The sequence below is a fragment of the Etheostoma cragini genome, chromosome 8 (genome assembly GCF_013103735.1).
Source record: "Etheostoma cragini isolate CJK2018 chromosome 8, CSU_Ecrag_1.0, whole genome shotgun sequence".
In the NCBI taxonomy this organism is placed as follows: Eukaryota; Metazoa; Chordata; class Actinopteri; order Perciformes; family Percidae; genus Etheostoma; species Etheostoma cragini.
Genome location: NC_048414.1, coordinates 13,653,668 through 13,675,862, shown reverse-complemented (window position 1 = coordinate 13,675,862; position 22,195 = coordinate 13,653,668). Strand labels below are relative to the sequence as shown.

At 41.8% G+C, this 22,195-nt stretch overlaps 1 protein-coding gene across 2 annotated transcripts in view; it reads right to left on the bottom strand.

Annotated features, from left to right (window-relative positions):
* reln (reelin) overlaps positions 1–21,842 on the bottom strand; it is a 97,747-nt gene extending 75,905 nt beyond the window's left edge. For both annotated transcript variants that reach the window (XM_034880319.1, XM_034880320.1), the window contains exon 1: positions 21,590–21,842. In XM_034880319.1, the coding sequence (XP_034736210.1) occupies positions 21,590–21,842 (253 nt within the window). The remainder of the gene's footprint in view (positions 1–21,589) is intronic.
* Positions 21,843–22,195: the final 353 nt, after the last annotated feature.

Below are 22,195 nucleotides of genomic sequence, written 5' to 3'. Positions count from 1 at the left end.
AAGCACAGAGCTCAGGTGTTAACACATGGAAATGTGAAGTGACCAATAACAAGGAAGCCAGTGAGACCAAACCCCCCGCAAGAGAATAGGAGAGCAGGTGCAAGCAGGTGTTAAAGCAAACAGAACAATGGCACACACGCACAAGCACAGACACACACACACACACACGCACACACACAGACACACACACACACACAGACACAGAGGTGCCTGATAAACGGAGGTTTGAGTCAATTTTAAAAGTAGTTAAACAAAAAAAACAATAAGATACCCTCACTGTTTTGTCTCACGTCCTACGGCTCAAGAATGTAATCTAACTCATCCTGAACAAATCACAGTGCTTTAAACAAAGCCTGTCCCTATTGACAACCATATTAGAAGAGACTGATGAACTAATTGGCTGTAACCCTGATAGCTTTGCTAAACCTCTATTCATCACAGGTCACCACAAACAGCAGCAGAGCAAAAAAACTGCCAGAGGTCTATTATTCAGCTTTACAGATCTACAGCTTAGTGTATCCAGCGGCAAGTTAACTATTGATCTACCCAGTAAACAAAGGCCCTGAGTGACGGGACCACAGAGCCAGCAACGTCACTGGAGGAAAAGAGCTCAGCCACTGGACTGCTTCCAGCCAGACAGATCAGAGCACAGGGGAACAGTCTGTGGCTCAAAGGAGAACACGATCCCACAAAAATACACTTTTACACTTTGAGGAAAACAATCCTTTGCAGTGGGGAAAGATGAAGGCATTGTTATTTCCTCACCCTGGAATCCCCCTGCTTATGGGGGGGAAAGTGGATGGGAAAAGGAGGAGACATCAGCAGCGTTGGGGTGTTTTTCATATGAATAGCAACATGTTGGTCTCAGGAAGTTCAGTCTTCTGGGCTTGGTTTTCAATGTGGGAATCTGGGCAGAGCAGAATCCTGTGTGGCCCAGTCTCCCTGCCTGTCTGTGTGGGTGACTCCATTTACACATGCTCAGACAATGCGCCGAGCGTTTGTGTGTGTCTGAATGTGTGTTCTGCATCTGTCTGTGTATAGAGTGGTGGATGGGCTACACCCTGTTTTCAGAGCACAGTATAACCCATTTCTCCCCCTTTCAGTCTCTCCTCCATATCAAAGCCTCAATAATTCATCCCACAACTCTCCTTATGATATTGAGACATTTCCTCCTCTCTTCTCCTGGTGTGGTTTTTACACAGAAGTCCAGCTATAGCACTAATGCAGTGAATCATTTACTTGTTATGGCTGTTTTTTAAAACATTTAAGCAACTGGATCCAGGCATATAGTGGACACTTGCTATAACAAACCATGTCGTCTGTTTTTCTGTTTCAGTCTTCTACTAAAAACATGCAAACGTCCAAAACATAAAATGAAACTAAACACTCTAATAACACTGTAAATAACAAATAATTTATTTGTATTCCTTTTACATTCAGTTTTAAGCACTGCCAAATTCTATCAGCATACAGTGTCTACAAGAAGCTGTATTGTGAGAAAGATAAATATTTAGCTTGGCAACAGAAACATAATCCTATTTAGTCCATGTTGCTTAGTGTACCATTTACACTGCATTACCAACATAATGCAGGGGGAAGGCCTTCTCATTCATACAAGCAATTACCATGTTCATGCTAAGCCTGCATGTGCTCCTCGTTTATGCTACTTTTTCTTCCCAGAATACATTACCTGTTCAACAAATCCATTCCAGAGCGTAGTGAGACAGGTTATCAGTATTTACGTGATGTTGTATTGATCCAAGGCCATGGCATGAAGCAGTATTTAATGTAGTAATGTACTAGGTTTAATGCATTAAGTCGGGCCGGGCTTTACCAGCCTCCATATACACAATACGCTCATTTCTGCAGTTCCATTAACCTGCTTCACCAAGGTAACACACACTCCATTACTCTCCAAAGTTACACACACACACACACACACACACACACACACAAACACACACAAAAAGATTTTATCCACCGCTTACACCTTTCTTCCAGCCTGAGTCCCGTTTCTGGAATCATGGTAAGAAATGCTCTCTCTTGCATTTTCCCCATCTACTCCCTTCTAATGCATTTTCTGCTCCCTCACAGCTGTCAGCCTGCACTGTGTTTGATGTGGAGGTTGGAGGGAAAAAAAGTGGAGGGGTAGCAAAGCTAGGGGCACAAGGTTACAATCGAAAAACACGAACAGGGGCGAAGAAGGATGGAGTGATAGGTAGTAGTAGAGTGGCCCACAGAGAGCAGCGCTACCTGATCAATACAAATGAAAGATCTAAATTATTTAGATATGCCTCTAACACCCCTCTCTCCCTCGCCTGCGGAACGCAACAGACTGATGAGCCAATCAGATCACCTGTGGGGGTATTTCTCTTTCTCACTCACTCTCTCTCACACACACACACACACACACACACACACACACACACACACACACACACACACACACACAGATCTAAAGGAGGAGGATGGCAGCCTTTGATGGTAGCCTTTAAAATTCTTGTCCATACTTCATTTCTGAGTACTGTTCACTTGGCCGAGGGGGATGAGAAGCCATGAGGAGGTAATGGGGGTGAACCAACACTCTCATCTAACACAGTAGAAGGTTTCATTGCAGGCCATTTCAAATAAAAGGAGGCTTTTAATAACAATAATTATGTGTCACTGAAATGAGGTATTGTAGATGTATGATTACACATCCACACATATACTTTCTTTCTGTGGAAATATAATATATTATGGTATGTTAATAAAGTCAACTTTGATTGTCAGGTTAATATTGGCAGATGGGTTTGGTGTTGACAGTAACATGTGGAGGTTGCCGCTGTTCATGGTATGTTGAAGAGCCAAAGCTCTCTCTAGCAGTCAGGCTCACCTTGGCTCCTGACCTACAGGCTCTTGATCCCTCCCTCCTACATAAACTCCACATCAGGACCTCTACACGCTACAGTCTTGAGTCTGTAGTTTCAAGTGCACCTTGGGCCTTGCAAAAAATGCTCATTACACTTTATGCATAGCACTCACACCCACATGCACACGCTCATACTTTATACTTGAACACACCACAGAGCACATCCCTCGGCCCTAAGCCAGCATGTAATATTGATGTTGCAGTGTTGTATGCCTCATTACAGACACACACAACCGTGCTCCTACTCAACTATTGATGGGCTTGGGGCTTTCTCCACTTCTCTGAATCCACCACGAGTAATATTAAGGCACAACGCAACCGGCACACAACACACACGCTTTGCTGACAAGTCAACAGAAAAATGAATCTTCTAGGACAATCTACTGAGCAAAATTATTATCACAAATAGTTGCCAGTAAATTGGAAAAAATGCATCCATTTGCAGAACAGTATGCTACTTTTACTTGTACAACTTGTTTTAATGTTTTTGATTAACATTTCAGCAAGGAGTTCCAAAAGTTCTTCTGACCACCTGGCAATCAAGAACAACAGGATTGCATTAGTTCCTGGTATTACCTGAGTGCATTAACTCATCCGGAATGCTGTAAAAGCATCTTCACCCTGGTACAAACAAGACACTGGAGGAAGACAGGGAATAGATATTTAAAATTTTATAAGATACTAGACTACGGTTTTACACTAGTCCCAAAGAGGTGTCCTGTTGCCTTTAGAAATGAAGGCATTTCCTGGTTGTTTATTTATTTATTGTACAGGCAGTGAGGGAGTAGCCATTATGATTGCTAGATGGTTTGGGCCAATTTCTTGAACAAGAAGCAGGTCTATTAAACAGTGAAGTGTTGCGTCAGCAATCATGTTTAAGACTAGAAAATAGGCCCCAGTGGCATCATAACAGTAATGGTAAGGTCTCCTTCACGTACAGCTAAGCATGGTCGGCACTGTGGTTGTCAACGCTCGGTGTCATGAGCTCATTCTTAGAAAACAGCAGAGCGAGGGACAAGGCGGGAGCTTGAAGTGTGGGAGCTCTGAGACAAGACCAGATTTACGTTGCAGCCTTGTCCACTCGCATTTCAGTCGCCAAATGGTTGGCATGGCCTGAACAGCTCCTTTCTGCTCAGCAGTCATCACCACACCCACATTCATAACCTTTACTTTACTTAAACAAGTTACGGAAAAACATTTAGAAACTCTCTAAGGCTGGAAAGACATGGCTCCAACAAGGTTCTGACAAGATTTTATCTGGTAGCACTTACTTGTACCACAGACACAATATAATATAAGACATTGCAAAAACATCTACTGTAACAGAAAGTATTATCAATGAAACCACTTTTATTTCCCCAAGTGAACCAAGAGGATGCCCTTTTTGTTTCCAAATGGAGGGAGGTTTTCCTGGCAACAATCTGGATAAAGATAGCCGACCATCTGACCCATATCCCACTAGCAGACACAAACGTGCCCCAGTGAGGACCAGGAAATGGAAGCCAGACCATGGGGAAGCTTTAGTTCCATCTGTCTCCGTGGCCATGCCAATGTTGGGGTGCCACTTCACTCTGAGCTTCCTGAAATGGTTCAAACTGTCAGTCACCTGAGCATGATACCATAAAGGATATGCTGCTAATTCCTCTCTTTCAGGAAGTTAAATACTGGTCCTTTAAACTAACCACAAGTCCAAGAAGATGCAGATAAAGTGAATCTCGTAAGTATGAATGTCTCTTTACAGATTCAGAAGATTGTGTGGGAAGTGTGTTTCTGCACATATATGTGTCATGTGGTGTTCCAGTCAGGTCTAAGAGGCATCATTCCATTGCGTAACCCTCTGGCACCACCCTGGCCTGCTGGCACTGCCATCTGCTGCTGTGAAACACTAGATCATAGACAACCTAGCGGCCACTGAGCTTCTACAGGTCTGCTTAACAGCAACATCTCCAAAATTTGCATGAAGTAGGGACACACAATCATACAGCTTGATAAAGTACAATTGGGCTCAAAAGTTTGGGCACCCCAGGTAAAAATCTGTATTAATGTACATAAAGAAGCCAAGAAAAGATGGAAAACTCTCCAAAAGGCATCAAATGACAGATTTGACATTTGTATAATATGTACACACAATTCTTGTTTAAGGTATCTTTGCCCATTCGTCCTTACATAAGTCTTCCAGTTCTTTGAGATTTCTCATCTGTCTGTCACGCACTGCTCTTTTAAGGTCTATCCATAGACTTTCAATTATGTCAAGGTCAGGAGATTGTGAAGGCCATGGCAAAACATTCAGTTTACGCCTCTTGATATAATCCACCGTGAATTTTGAGAAGCCAACCTGTCTTTAACTTCAGCTTTTTCACAGATGGCATCAAGTTAGCGTCCAAAATTTGCTGGAATTTTATTGAATCCATTTTTCCTTCTACTCGTGAAATGTTCCCTGTGCCACTGGCTGCAATAAAACCCAAAAGCACGATTGATCGACCCCCGTGCATAACAGTTGGGCAGAGGTTCTTTTCATTAAATTCTGTGCCCTTTCTTCCATTAATGTACCTTTACTCATTCAGGCCAAAAAGTTCTATTTTAACCTCATCGGTCCACAGAACTTGCTTCCACAATGCATCTGGCTTGTTTATATGTTCATTTGCAAACTTCAAACGCTGATTTTTGGGGTGAGGACGTAGAAGAGGTTTTCTTCTGGTGACTCTTCCATGAAGACCATATCTGTACGAGTATCTCTTTATAGAGGAATGGTGTACCACAAATCTAGTGTCTGTCAGGTCTTTCTGGATGGATCGTGGAGTTAAACGTGGGTTCGGTCTTGCTTTTCTCACACTCCTGCGAGCTGTTCTGTCTGATATTTTTCTTGGTCTTACAGATCTTACTTTAACATCTACTGTTCCTGATGACTGCCATTTCTTAATTATTTTCCAAACAGAGGATATTGGCATCTGAAAATGCTTTGCTATCTTCTTATGGCCTTCTCCTGCTTTGTGAGTGTCAACTATTTTCAGTTTCAACTGCTTAGAAGAACCCATGGTGCTTATTGTTGGGGCAAGGTCAGATGATTTTGGGCATTTAAAACCTTAAGATTGACATCACTTGGTCTTTCCAGACGATGATTGAGAACAAGCCAGCACACTGTCAGCTCTCAGCTTTCCAAAGGGGGAGGTGCATGCTATAAACTTTGCTAGGTGCCCAAACTTTTGCAGATGCCATTTTTTGGAAGATTTTTCCATCTTTACTTGACTTCTTTATGCACATTAATACAAATTTTTACCTGGCGTGCCCTAACCTTTGAGCCCCACAGTACTTATTGGACTTTAACTTATCATTGCACCTTGAATAATGTAGCTGTCTTCAATTTTGCTAATCATGAACATCTCATCTGCGGTTTTTCCTGCATCCACCATGTGTGTGTGTGCGTCAGTCACGGGGCGGAGGGAACGGAACAGAGCAGCAGCCCCACCTGCTGCAGCTAGCCAACAGGATTGAAACAGCAGCAACTTTCAGCAACTTTATAGTGAAAAAAACGTTACAGCGTACCTTGATGTTGAAATGTCTCCAGGTTGACAGGTAGTCTTTTGCTGTACATTTTGTTGGTGAGATTTTTTAGTCACACACGTCTCGTCTTCATATCAGAAACAAGGAAATTAATTTGACTCGTTCTCACTACTGATTGATCAGTGGCTCAACGTGGGCCTGCTGGGATTGTTGCGAGTAATGAAAATGCGATAGGGGGCCCCGGCTGTCAATCAATGTCTTCCAGTGATGCAGGCCCCTGATTGGTCCGGGCCTGTAAGCAACTGCGTACCTTGCTTACCAATAGTTACGCGTCTGAATCACTCAATTCTCATTGGCTACCTGCCAACGTGGCGGGTAGATTGACAGAGTTACCCGCCAATTGCAAAATTCACCAGCATTTGGCGGGTGGGCGGGTGTTAATTTCACGCTTGGGACCAGTTTACAGGTCCTTTCATGATCTCTCCCAGAGATTATTATGTGTAGCCTATTCTTGTTCTTGGTCCAATTTGCTCTGTCAAGGTTGTACTCTGTTAACCAAGTAGGGGACAACAGCCATGGACAAAAACTGGAGTGAAGAAGCAGTTCTGTCACAAACATCCTGTTCCTCACACAAAATGTGCTTCAGAATCACACTTCATTGTGCTGCTCTCATACCATGCAATGTATGTGTGAGTCTGTTTACATTCATATGAGCCTGTAAGTCACATGCTTGAACACAAGAAAGCATAGGTGTTTAAGTTATTCTATGCAAAAAGAAGCCTCAGTTTATAAGTCCTAAATCTTCAGAGTAGGGATGTCACAATACCAAAAATCTAGTAGTCTGTCCCAATACCACCAAAAGGACACGATACTCAAAACCAAAGTCGATACCATGTTATGTTAAAAATTTAAATAAAACAACAACAATACTTAAACGCTAATTCCCTTATTTAAACATTTTAGGATCATAAAAAACACAACAGTTGCAACAGTCACATAATAAAAAAGCAATCAAAAAAGATGTTTAATAAATATTTATAAATGTATAAATATGAATATAAATGAATATTATAAAAACACAACAATAGTGGCACGTAGCCTTCAAATAATAAATCAAATGAAACTATTACACGACAAATCAATTACAAAATCTTCATCACTTTTATAACTGTACTCTCCTAGTGGACATCCTCCTCTGGCTGATATTGGCGAAAAGAGAGTGGGAGGGAGAGATATTTTAGTTATCAAACATAGTGTCTGATAATGACTAATAGAACAGTGGAAGCCACAGGTGCTAAGGTGCACTTATAAACAGGCACGCACCTTGTACTCTGAATGCAAACATTAAGTTTAAATTCATTCATATGGTGGCAGGCCGAAAAGATTTATTAAAACCATTAACATTTCATTAACTGTTAAATCCAATGACATTAGCCTATATTCTGCTACATATTGTATGTCTGACAGGACACGAAACAATAAATGGCGATGCATGGTAGCCCATGGTAGTTAATAACTTTGCAATGCGTTAGTGTTGTGCATAAATAAATGGCTATCGCAAACATTACATGGAGCATAATGTTAGTTGGTTTCACAGAATCAATGCCAACTGCCTCAAACAAACATAAAGGATCTAAATTTCAGGGTATGGACTAGAGGTTTTACTGTTTGTATATGATGTTAATTTGACGTGAAACTCACTGACCTATGCCAAATTTAAGTGTTTCCTCACTTTGTGTGAAATAAACAAATGGTATTGTTTGGAACATCGGCTTCAGAGAATCAATTATATGTACGTGGTCATCCGCCTCGAATGCAAAGTATTTCCATATTAGCAATCTTTTGTTTCCAATGTGTTTGTAGGCGTTCTTCTTCATTACTACTTGTGGAGAATTGCAACCTTGGTTACTTCGTTACCAAAGGTACCTGCGCTACTGCGGAAAAACATGTACCGTCACGTTTTAGGAATGTTGGTAGTGAATAGGTAGCAAAGTACTGTTCTCGTGACATCCTTACTGCAGAGTATAGTTGTTTTTATGCTTTTTCTTTCCTTTTATTATGATTTCCGGGGTAGCACCCTTTGCACATAATCAGCAGGTAACCTACACATGCATGCATACAATGTACTATAAATGTAGATACATTTGATTACAAGGACGATACAACCCCACTCCACTAATCAACAAGACCAAATCAGCTATGACAGAACAGTTCTTTATAGTTTCTAACTGAACATTGCATGTTCAGAAGAAGCTTATCACGTTCTGACAGCTCAAAGGCTATTCTCTACACCTGTGAGTGGCTTTGATAGCAAATCCTCTCTCTTGGCTTTTAACATTATTCATTGGTTCATTGTACAGAGGCCTCATGCAGTTCGGTCATATGGACCTTCTTGAAATCTTGATGAGACAAGAAATTGTAATAATGTACTATATATATATAAGACAAAAAGACAACTGGATAAAAAAAGATCCGAGATCTTGAAGCAGAGAGCAACAGAATACTGCATGAAAACTCATTAAAGACATCTTATGAGAAGATGTACAAAACATTCAGCATAACTGGAATATCATGCATAATTGGTGATTGTTGTAAAGGGTTACATTGTAATAAGGTTAAGGAACACCATGATTCTTTCCCTCTGTCGCTTGGTGCCTGCCAGGACTGGAGTGTGAGCTGTCCTTTATGATCAACACCATGTGTTCTGCAGACAGAGAAAAGGCTTCAGCCAGCCAGCCCTGACAAACGAAGCGCCTTCCTTTGCTAATTTTATTATATATGAATATATAAACATTGCATATGAACATGCCAATGCACAATTAAAAGTCAAGGTGATTAACATTAGAACATAACCAATCTGCAGGTTACACATAGAGGAAAGTCAATGCGTATAGCTTTGCCTTCCCGAGACAAAATCAAAAGAATGTAGGAAAACACTAAAAGCCCAGTCAGCCTCAAAAACTGGGATAACTGGTCTTGTGGTCTGTGTCTTACCCGAACCACAAGCCTTACACAGGGCAGAGACGCACAACACATGACCACAAACATGCACTACAAGATTGAATATGTATATATTTTTAAATCTATGGCAAGCTCAATGACACTTCCATCCACACGTCTAACACACTCAAACACACAGAGCCAACCAGCAGGCCAGCTGTGAAAGTACACATAGACAAATTCAGACATTGGACATGGACCAACACTATTGCATAACTCCCTTTCCATTTCACCTACTCTATCGGGAGCTGCCCTGATAGGAAACAGGAAGTAGTTAATGAGGCCAAGCAGTCAACCACAGTCTATATAACCCCAGTGGCTGATATGTCCCTTTCAGGGACACCAGGCTGCTTAGCCTAAGTGACCCTTCATCTCCCTTTCCACAGCTGGTCTGTCCCCCACCTCCTGACTCCCAGAAACCACAGCAGCCCTCCCCAAACTGCTTCTCAACTGGGGGAGCCATGACTGGAAGACATCTGTCTGAGCAAGACCTTGAGACTTTGGACAAGGATGAACAGGGCTTTGCACAGACACAGAGGGAAATGATCATGTCGGCAAAGTTTGACCTACCTAGCCACAGGATAAATTTAATTTAGAAATAATTAAAGAAGTTCTTCAAAATGGCATACAGAAAGGGGATCAGTAGAGTTCTTAACTAGGGATGTCCCGATCAGCTTTGTTGGACCCCGATCCAATTTTTTTTATATAGTATTTAATATCTGCCGACACCAAGTCCGGTCCAATACTTGTATTTGCTCAGATAATAGAGCTGCACACAGTTTATTGTTTACAAAAATAACTTAATAAACAAAGTAACTTGAATATGTCTTAATAGGGCTTAACGATATTGTGTTTTAGCATCGACTTTGCAATGTGCGCAACAGTCACAACACAGGACGTTGCGATGTTGACGCTAAATCTTTTAGCTGCTTGATAGAGAAGTAAACTTTCACCGTTGTCCTTTTACAGGATTACCATCCGACCCTTCCCCTTTAAGACAGGTAGCCATGTGGGCAACATGTGTATGTGACATTAGTCCAACGGGATTTGTCATGTGAAGTGAGGCTCTCAGTGTGTAGAAAAGTACCCTGGGCATCAGCTGCCGCTGACAGTGATGCACATAGTTTTCGATGGGTAGTCAGTGAAGCAACAGTACAGCTACAGGTCAGTGTTATTTGTTTGCTAAACTAAATCACTGGATTACTGAAACATAATCACAACATCTCCTGGCCATTCTGCTACCAGCCAGGCTAAAGCTAATATAGTTCGCCTAAAGAAACAAGGGGTCCGTCTGTCCCACCTAACGTTACAGTTTGGAGCCGCAAGGCTGGAAACGTAACACCACTCTACAACAGAAGTCTGTGTCTGATCTGATGTCATTTACACTGATTTAATTGTTCTTGGATACACTGAGTTTGAATGCTGGCGCGAGTGCCATGGAGGTCTGATCAATTTATCAAACTAACGAGCTGGCCCCACTAGTCAAACACAACCTAAAATTTAGAGGAAGCAACACGCAGTCACTGTCATTACGGTATTATATGAATACAATGGTTTTATGCTAGTCAACCAGTGTATTTCAACCTAATTTATTTCTCCAAAACCACTTTAGACGAGTAACGTTAGTCAGTTCTTTCTTATTTGTAGATGCACTCCCCTACAAATTCACCGCAGTAGTCTAGAATGATTTATTATTTCCAAATAGAGCTCTTTGTGTCATCTTTTGAAAATTACTTTTTTTGTTTTCATATTGCAATACACATCAAAGGGGAAAAAAATATAGCAATGTCAGATTTTTCCAATATGGTGTATGTCTTAAGCTTAATACATTTAACTTAATGCAGCAAATTTGTATTTTCTCAACACCAAAACAGTTGTCTTTAGGATCCCAGCAACCCCCCCCCCCAAATAAAATAAAAATAAACTTAGTGACGCCTCTTGTGCTTAATATTCAATCTTTTATTTTCTTCTTGTGTTTAACTCCGATGTCGTCTGAAAGTGTGGCTTCCTGTTGAAATCATATCAGCTCTGATTCAATACTTACGTTGGGATTGGGACATCCCTATTCTTAACAATAATAAAAATGCAAAACAAATGATTGAATAATCTTAATTGGCCAATGCCAGCTGCACTAACCTAATAGCTGGAGGTCTACAGCACAATAGCCAAGGTGCTAAGAATTTAAAGCATCAAAGTTCTCCATGCCATCTCCATTTTAGAAATTTGTGCCACAGGCAATCAAATCCAACATCTTAATACAGTGTATGAGTGAGCACCAAATGACCTCTGTCATAATCCAGTTTGCATGCCTTTACATCAATAAAAGAAGCAAAGTGATAGATCCATGCATGGACGGAAGCGTGAAAAACAACCTTTTAATAATAAAAGGTTATTTTTCACTCTCTAACCTGTTGATCATTTCTGAAACCTAATGAAGTCCATTACAAATACAAGCACAACAAGATTTGACTGACTTTAATCAATTTCTATGTTGACCAAGACCACAATCAAGTATTCTTCCTTCTCAATTTTGTCTTTTCTACAACATACCATTCTCCCGAAAAAGAATGCCATTACAACCATTTAAAATTCAAGGTGTGTCAAATTTGAGTTGTTTTAGCATGAAGTTAATTTGCTATTTATTGCAATTTTATATACTATATGCTAATAATCAAGTGGGCAAAATCATAGATTGATTTGTGGCTACTGCAGAACTGACAGGTGTGCTGTACATGAGAAAACAGCTTGAAAGCCTGCCCACCTGTACTGGAGTCAAAATATAGAAATAATCTAGTCCATTATTTTTTTAATTGAGATGGGCTGTTTTGGGTGACACAATGTATATCTCTCCTCAAATACAAGAAAACAAATAGACCAATATAAATAAATGTCAATGTATTGGAGCTATTTTTATACAGTCCTGCTTTTTGTTTAGCTGAATTTCCATCCTTGTTCAACCTTGCTTATTCCAAGCTCACTAAGGTTCATGAGATGAAAGAGAATAAGTGATTAAGTTAGCACCAGGTGCACCTGCCCTCCTCTTAGTCGTCTTCATGGGCTTAAAGTAGTTGAAAGACAACATGATAACTTCTATTCAGTAAGTAAATTTGAATTCAGTCCTCAATCTTGAAGCAATACTAGAGTTTGGCAAATTCTTTACAGAACTGAAAGACGTCCTGGGAGCTGGAGAGGAAGGCAGGATATTGTGCCACATTATTTTGCTCTCCGCTCCCTGCTCTGTCTTGGCGTGAAAACCACAGATTATGGCCAACTAAGTGAAAAAGTACTGACATTAGTCAAAGTCTGATGTGCCTCCATTGCTTTTGGGTATGAATGTTAGGGTGGAAGGAGAGTGACACAGTGGTGTGGTGGAGGGCTTTACAGTGAAGAGGGAAAAGATTGATCTTTAATTAACAAGCTGGTTGCAGTAATGAAAGACTAGATGGTCTCTACTGGCAGTGGATCAATGGGGAGCATTTCCCTTGCCATCCAGTCTTAATCACTACCAGCTCAGCTTGGTAAGAATGCACTCATTGCAGTAATTAACACTGTCACGCTCCCTCCATCACCCTTCACTCATCCTCATCCTTTTTCTGCCTCAACCTGCACCTCACACCTCGGCCTTCACTCAATAGCAAGGATCACTCAATGACTATCAATTTGTATCCTCTGCTGTTATGCCAAGTACACATGTACAAATGTGTTGAGTCACTGACAAAGACGTTGTGATGTTCTTGTTTAAACCTTGGCCAGGCCTCATTCGCAGCCCCAAGTACACAGTCAACTGCAACTGGCCACAAATGTCCCAGTATCTTATTAGAGGTATACTAGCTTTAGGGTTTCTTTATTAGTGTTTGCTACACTTGATACGTACTTAATCTAAACCTTAAACACCGTATCCTAGCAATTTCACTGAAAGATCAAAACGGATGAAATAAAAAAAAAAGACTGTTTTATCTATTGTCACTGGCATGACTGACAGGGAAGGCTGAGGTACCGTAAATGCTGGAGCTAGTCTCACTTTATGTTCTTGGTCCCTGTGAAAGTTAGTGCAGTTAGGTGCAGGTGACCGACACGTTCCCAACTACATGTTCATTTTTTTAAGAAAAAGAAGCCAAGGACAGAAGTTGCCAAAGAGAGAGGAAAACTGTCCTTTACATTGGATGGCCACAGACATGCTGCTCATCTGGATCCTGCTTGGTAGGAAAGGACTCTTTTTTAAATTTGTTGTCAACGTGTGAAAGCCAAAGGCAAGTTTGCTATTCACAAATCTTCCTGATGAATCCAAAAGCAAGATAAATGTAATAATCTTTATTTTAATCAACTGGATGAAACTCTATGGTTGTTCTAATCCTGAGTCAGAGCTCACTGATGACATGTAGACCTGTGGGGGCTGGGTGTATGAGGCTTGATATGTGGGATTTCATGACAGAGCATTAGGGGAATGAAGTATTTTCATGGGCCCTGTAAACACTAACCCCCTCAACGATGCTGTCACTTTCGGCAGCAATATGTGTGAGTTTGTGCATGTCCGCGGATGTGTAATCTGCCTCTGACAGCCTGCCGTGTCTCTCTGGGCAGAATGGGTCTGGCTGTTTGAAGGAGGCTGGAGCTGAATGGGGGGTAGAGCTGGGGCTAATCCGCCTGTGCCACGCGCCATGTGCCCAGCACCCAGCCAGTTGCACCATGCCGCCTCCTCTGTAGTGGGTCCATTGGAGCGCTACAAGGCCCTCTGAATGCTATCAGCACAGACGACACACTGCCCCCCAAGCAGGGATTACAGCTCTCTCAATGAAGTCGCCAGGAGGAGGATCCAGAGCAAGAGGAGGAGAAGAAGGAGGAGGAGGTACACAATCCTCCAACAGGAGCTTCATTCTCTAAAAGGAAGAGGCCATCGGCAAAGCTGACACGCTAATCAACAACGGCTGGGAAACCACCCCATGAGAACAACACGTCCAGTCCCAAGGATAGGGAGGAGGGAAGAAAGGTTTAAAAAGGATCCATCACTTTTCAAAATCCGGCTTAGAGCCACTTGGTACTCCTTAAGGAGAATGAACACTGGTCCATTGTTATGAGGTAGATTGGGATGAGGACATTAGCATGAGTTTGCATAGACACACAGAGCCCTTAATATTATATGTAGACCTAGTGTTTGGGTTTTCTGTGATTAAAATTAACATTGTAATTATGTGTAAAACCTGTTTGTAAGTTAAAAGTAAACATCAAAGAGGAAAGGATGGAAAATGTTACATGCCATTATAAAATAATTTATAATTAATAATAAATAGACTGTAGAAGGTTGCTTCCCTTGGTTTTTTTTAAGTTAGGCGGTAAAAACAGTGCAGTTTGGATTCATCGTCAGCCTCAGGGTGTAGAGTATGTTGTGTGGGCTCTGTAAGCTGGTGTTCTGTTTGCTTTATTCTTCAAGTGTGGAAAACTCATTCTGTCACTGTCATATTTTGGCTGGTTTACATGTGGCTAAAGTTGTGCCAGGACATAGAAAAATAGTGGACCCAGCACCCATGAAGTCACCTATTGGTTTGTGGACAGCCGCTTTGAAGCCAGGAATTTGGTGATACAAGCGGTGTTTTTGCAGCCGGAAGAATTTTGATGAGAGGGTGGTGCTGGGGGGGGTGACGCGGCCAAGCCATTGTTGTTTAAGGTTGCAATGGTACTGTGTTAAGCTAAACGCTAAAGGGGAAAGTAGCAGATTTTCAACTCTTCTAAAATAAAAGGTTGACCAGTGGATACTGGTGCCATTCCTCTGCATGTACTGTAATACAGAAAATCCTAAACATCCTAAATTTATAATCAATTTTGAAATAAATAGGACCATCATTTACAAAAAGAATATCACGTTGAAGAAGACTTGAAAGCAGTGATGGAGCATATAATAAACTCATTATTCAAATGTTTATTAAGGTAATAAATCAAGTGAGAAGTACTGTCATATTCCAAGGATACTATTTGCAACCAATGGAGTTGGCCAGAAGCTTCTTCCATTACTTTTAGTCTAGGTGCCAGAAATTGAATCTTTGTTAGTTCTTCTGCTGTCTAAAACGTAAACCTCCAGATACTAGAAAGTGAAACAAGGGAAACACAGCAAGCAAGAACATACTAGAATAACAAGAATCTAGCATCTGTTCACCCCAGTTTGTATTATCAACAGAGAGTCACTACAAATTGGGCAAATCCCCAAAAGGTAAGCACACACTCCAACATCCTGAAAATACTTATGCCCACTCATCTGCCCACTCATGAAAGTTACTGAAAACACATCTCACATTTGCATGTTAAGAGCTTTCATGTTTTGGCTGGAAAATGTGTCGCCGAGGAAATTGAAAATAAAAACGTAACAGCTCTGTGACGCTTGCAGATAAGACTGGCACGGGCACTCACCGCTGCCTGGCAGTTATCCACTCACTGACTTCATTTTTAGCTCTTTCTACCACACCTGGCACCATGCTGGCATCACTCTGGCACCAGCCTGGCAAAGGCTAACAATGTCACTGTTATCTGAGGTGATTCTCCATGCTCTGATGCAACAAATCAATTTTCCACAAATGTAGTGGTATAGGTGGCATCTGGGCCATCTCAACTATCTCTGCTTCAAATTCTCCAGAGCTGCTGCAGCTCATTGCTGCTGTATGATAAATAAAAAGGCAGAGACAGATCAAATATGTGCATGTGACTGCAAGTTTGCCGTAGTATTAGTACAGTATGTAATAATAGCTTGCATGTTCCGGTGATACAACCATTTAGCACCTGACAAGAGGAAAATAGGAACCTTCTGTTATCATGTTATATCCTGTTGTAACATCAACACAAAGCACTGTAATAGCCTGCTGATCAGGACATTTGTGTTTAGCCAGCGTAACATCTGACCTGTCTCCGTGTCATGATGGATCACCCACTACGAGCTGAGTGCTGTGTGCACGGCCAAGCGTGCATGTGTGACAAAGGCAAGATTCCCAATGAATATCCATTCTCATTTCTTGCCCATCTGCTCCTTTATATAAAAGAAACTGGCATATCTCAGTGAATACAATGCTCTTTAAATGGTTCATCATTCACTGTTCACAAAGACAGAACACCCAAACACAACCAGCATGCCCATACAAACAGTAATACACTTGACACACTTCTATCTACTCAGTGAAGTGACCTATTCAGACAAAGCAGCAGGAGGCAGAGAGGCTGAGGAGCTGGGAAGCTAATGAATGCACAGGTTTGGACCATTTGAAAGTTATACAAAAATTGCTAGTGTTATCTGCATCTTGCTTGGTCTTGCTTTGTTAGCCCCTATACTCTGTACTCTTTCCTCACCTCTTATCTTCTTCTTCAATGTCCCTGTGCCCCTAAACCGGATGTCTCCATAAAAACTAGGCCAGTCTTTTGATGGTCCACTGACCATTGCCTACTGTACCGTGAGAAATACTTAAGAGTTTTCTTGGTCTTTTAAATAGATAAATATGAAATGCTAATGTTAAGCTAAATGGAGACATAATGAGCACTAGACTGGTGGACATGAAAAGTAGGAACACCAGCCAAATCTAATCACTCCATAGGAACAGAGCTCCAGGCAATGCAACACTGACAATAAGTGGTCAGAGGTCAGAAAGCAGACCCTTAAGGGTCCCTAGAGGTTAAGTGCTGCAGAAGGTGATGATGACATCCGACGGTCTGCTGAAATCACTGCAGATTGATGCCATTATGGCATTCAGTCCAAAGACAAAGACAACTGTCAGTTTGTGAGAACTTAAAGATGGGCCTTGTGTTTCCATGGTGTCTCGCTGTGCCTTTACTGATATGACTTTGTTTATGGTAAGATAATATCTGCTTTCCTACAGCCTTACTGGGGCCTTTTGCATGTGACCTTCCCTTCGACATGACTGGCGTCTGTTGTTCTACAGACATCGGTCAACAGCACACTCGCAGAAAAAACTCCCACAACCACGACAAGTAATCAACTTTGCAGATAGATAATGGCCTCTTTCCGTTTGTAAGGCACAATGAGTTGTTTGTGGTGGTTGGCGGGAGAGCTGCTGAAGTAATTCCCAATGTCTAATCTGAGGTTATCATGGGAAGGGCTGATGGCATTTTGTGGGGATGAATTTATCTCCAAGTTCCCATTAAGAATGTCATTTAGTGGCAACATCCAAATCTCCTTGAAATGTTGATTGTTTCTCGGGCCTCTTCGATCATTTGCACATGAAAAGGTCCTTGGAACACGGACTGCTGTGGAGACCATTGACAGATTAGCAATGGCCATTTCAGCCTGTACTGTCAACTAGTTTTCTAAGCAGCTCTCTTGTTTTACCCTCTGTCACTTTCCCTCACACTACTGTTTCTCCTTCTGTTTTTCTATTGTGGCAGTGTGGTAGAGACACACTGACTGAAGCCCATTGAATATTGTTTGGCTTTCAGTAGTGTGTAGGAACAATGAATATAGTGAGAGGGAGAGCCACACTGCCTACCTGAACCTGCTTACCTCAGCAGTGACTTGTGTGAGTGGCTCATTCAGTGCTTTACACTGACATCAACAACCCCGCATGTAGAAACACACACACAAACGTTATACGTTATGCAAATAGCATACAGTGAATACAAGCACATACATTTCAAATACCATAAACATAAAATCGACAGCCTGACTGACACCCGACATAGCACTGTGTTCTATAGAAATACATATATATAGTGTTCTTGAAACCACTGTCATGATAATCACAACTGTAGTCTTAATCACAAGTGCACATGCATCAATACAATTTAGAATGAAATTTAAAGATTTTTTTTTACAAATTCCTCGAAACACAAAGGCCCTCAGTCAATCTCACTGGCCCAATTTCTACTCATGCACCACCATTTTTATTCTTTACTTACTTGCAGAGAACACATTGCCATTCTATTTCCTCACCAATCTTTTCTATTGTGCTTTTTAATGATACTGCATAACACAGTAGACTGATGTCCCCTCTGATCATGATGTTAATTCAATGTGCTTTCCTAGAAAGACAATGTTTTCTGATAAAAAAACTGTCTGTCTGGAGGATTTTAGCCTTTTCCTGTTCTCCCACTTCTGTGTTACCATCCCTTCTTGAACGCTGTAGTTAATCTGTGAAACTGAATGTGTAATGTTTCCAAAGAAGAGAAGGCAAGAAACAACAAGAAAGAAAACCAGCTGTCTCTGATAGACTGTGTTTAGGAATGGGGCTCTGGGTTATGTGTTCTGATGTTGCTTCCTATCAACATGAGGTTGCTGTATGGAGAACATCTTGCATTCCCACAGCAGTTGAAAGAATACGAGACAAAAACAATGCGTTGACATTGCTGAAATAAAGAACTGCTTCCTGGGCAGCAAAAGTGGTTCAACAGGGCCGTTTGATTATTTAGAGTTCAGGCCTAAATCCTAGTGTGACCTTACTTCTTTTTGCTGTTCTCTCTCTTCTGAAAGATAAGGCTGTATGGGGGCAGTATGTGAGTGTGTGTGAGTGACACTTGGTCTCTACTGATCTAGTACAAGGATTGACCGTACGGTCTGAATGCAAGCATACACATCTTTTCATTCCCCCTCGTTCTGTTTCCCAGCAGTTCAGAGTGTCTCCACAATATTTCTGTTTTTATTTTGTCCACTATGACCCTGCCAACACACCCACCCTCTCAAACATTTCACATAAAAAGTAACGCAACCTCTCTTGGTCATTTCATTCTGATAGCTAAACACAGTAATCTCATCTACAACACACGCACACACACACACAAATTGCATTGCCCACACATGGTCGTATCACTCAAAAGCAACATAGAAGCGAGAAGCCGTGAGGTCAGGTCAGAAACCCAATTACTGTACAACAAATCGGCCACACAGAATCTTCCTCTGGCCTGGGCTAAATACTGAGGTGGTTCTTTGAGATACTCACTTTCTGTCTCTTTTAAAAGGGGTCATCTATCTCTTTTTTTCATACTTTCCAGTTCTCCACCAACAACCTTTTTCCTTCACACTCTTTCTTCAGTTTTCTTTTCTACAGCCCTTCTCTAATGCTTCCCGCCCACCATTTCCACATTCAGCTCTTTCAGTGGTTAGATCACACGTTGCTTTTAGAAGATTAAACCAAATGTAATCCAAAACTAAAGCCCAGAGAGCACATAACAAGCAATGAGAAAAAACCTATTGAGATCAAACCAAATAAAAGAAGCGTGCAAAAATACAAAAGCTCTTTCGCAGAAGACATAAAATGGCATGAGCAATTCCCTTGTCCTTTTCTTCTCACCACCTAAAGATGGGATTTACTATTTCTCTATTTCTATCTTTTTCTTTCATTCTGCGTTCAGCAAAGCAGGCGGATACATTTCCACCCTATCTAACACCCTGTATACGTACTTGTATATGTGGCCCTCAAAACACCCAATTCCTGCCACAATGAGTCTAGCAGTGACTGTGGTAAGAACATGTAAAGAATGATGTAACCATCAATGTTTGAGAAGATGAGAGAAAGGTGGATGAGAGACATATACAACTGACTGCACAACTAAGCACACCACCAGCCACATTTTACTTGCTTACTTGCCATCTATCCTTCAATCCCCAAACTCAGTCAAGACCCCAGAAATGTGACAATGAGGTGCCATCATGTGCCAAAACATGGGACGGAGAAAATCAGTGAGCAGCTTGGAACCATGTCATTCTTTCGTGCGAGCCCCGCTGCTAGTATCTTATCTGCTCAATCCTCTCATCGTCATTTAAATCTCCCCCTACTCCATCCGATCCCAGCCATGGCCCTATTTAAATCTCTCCCTCCTCCTAGTCCACCACATTTCTAATGCTAATTATTTAAACCTCTCTGTTCGCTCTATCCCTCCCATCCACCAGCTAGTTATTTAAATCTCTTCCCACCCGCTCTCCCTACAATCCCGGCCCCAGTTAAAAGGTGCTTGACTGAAGGGTTGATCCGGGCTGTTGTTTTCAGACAGAGGATAATACCGCTTCTTCCAGACTCCTCTCCCTTCCTCCTCTATTTTCCTGTCCATCTCATATCCTTTTCTTTCTATATACAATTACACAAACTCTGCTGCACACATCCTTTTTGAAATCAAGAGGGTCACGTTGTACATTGTAATTAATCCATTGTTGGCCATATCAAATTAGGTAAAATACAACAAAGACAGGGTTAGGAAAATATATGGGCAATGTACACGCAATGTGTGTATATTTAGGAAGTGAGATATAATCAGTAATATGCGTCAAATGTGTATATATTTAACTCTTAGAGAAGAAGATAGCTGCATAGGAATGTGACCTTACTGTGTCTGCGGTGGCCCGTGTGGGTCACTGTCCCCAGTGTTAAGTGGGTGATGAGAGTGAGTGACTGAGCAATGATGTTCGGGAGGTCAGAGGAGATCATTTTTCCAGCACCAGGTGCCAGCACATCAGTGTGGGAGAGGGGACATTAATCTGTCTCCACTTACATGCAACGCATGGTTTTCTGATTTCTAAGTCTTTATTTCTGAGTCAGAGCTTTCTATGGTGCTCTGCTTGTCCATTCGCGCTCGCAGTTTCTGCACTCTCTCTCTCTCTTTCAGTTGGAGGGATCTCACTGTTAGTCCTGTGGAGACACCACCTACACATGGAGCATCAGGATCAGGATCAGCTCAGTAAAACACCAAGGTTGCTCACTGCACTGAACAGGAGTCCCACTCAGCATCACTACTTATTAGTTACATAAATGCTTGTGTCCAACAACAGCCACCCCACACAAACTGCACACTCCCGTATGCACACGCCGCAGCCGTGCCTCATGTGCAAAGCCAAACACCTGCAAGTAAAATGTAAAATGTAGTAAACCGTACACGCGTGTGATCATGAAATTGTTTTTTGATATCTTTAAATGTAAAATGTATTTTATGCATAAGAACAATTTTAGCACATTTCATCAACGTGTATGCATCAGGAAAACATCTACAATTGCAAAATAATTGTTTTCACAAGAGGTAAACTACTTTAAATTGTAGAAATGCATTGTATTTTCACAAAGTGAAATTTGCAATCAGATCAAATCAACAATCTTTGTTTTTCTATGCGATTCAACACTGATATAAACAATTTGCTTAAATAGCTTCCATTCCCTTCAACATGTAGCAAACAGAAAAAGAGGACACCGTAGGGGGTGTGCTCACCTTGGTACTCCTGTCCAGGGGTGTAGGCTATGGGGTTGCCTGTAATTTGGAGGGTTAGTAGCACCTCTCCCCCACCTTCTGCCACCCCAGCTCCCTCCAGCTCCCCGTGGTGGGTGCACAGGAAGAAGAAGGGGTTAAAACGAGGGTAGAAGCTTGCATGTGGCGCCCCGAAATCCATGCTGCTGCTCGCCAAGACTAGGGCCAGCAGGGCACAGCCTAAGGCACCCCCGAGAGAGGCCCGCGCCATGGCCATCTGCCCTCACCAAGCGAAGGACTGAGGGAGTGATGGTGGGTGAAGAGTTGAGGAGAGTGATGAGTGGGAGCGAGGAAGGCACAGGTAGAGTTCCAGAGGACAGCCTTGTCCACAAATGAGTTGAAAGTCCAAAAGTGCGTGTGTGAGAGTTGGTGCGTCTGTGTGTGTTTGTATCTGCAATATTTATGTGTGTGAGTGTGTGGGCTTGGCTGTCAGGAAAACTGTAGAGCTCTGTCCTTCTGCTTCCTCTCCCTGTCCTACCTTCACTCTGGGGGAGTTCAGAGCTTCGCCTGTGCTGTCCTGCTCTGGCGTTTAAATACCTCACCCCCTCCCTCTGTTTCCCTTTCTCCTCC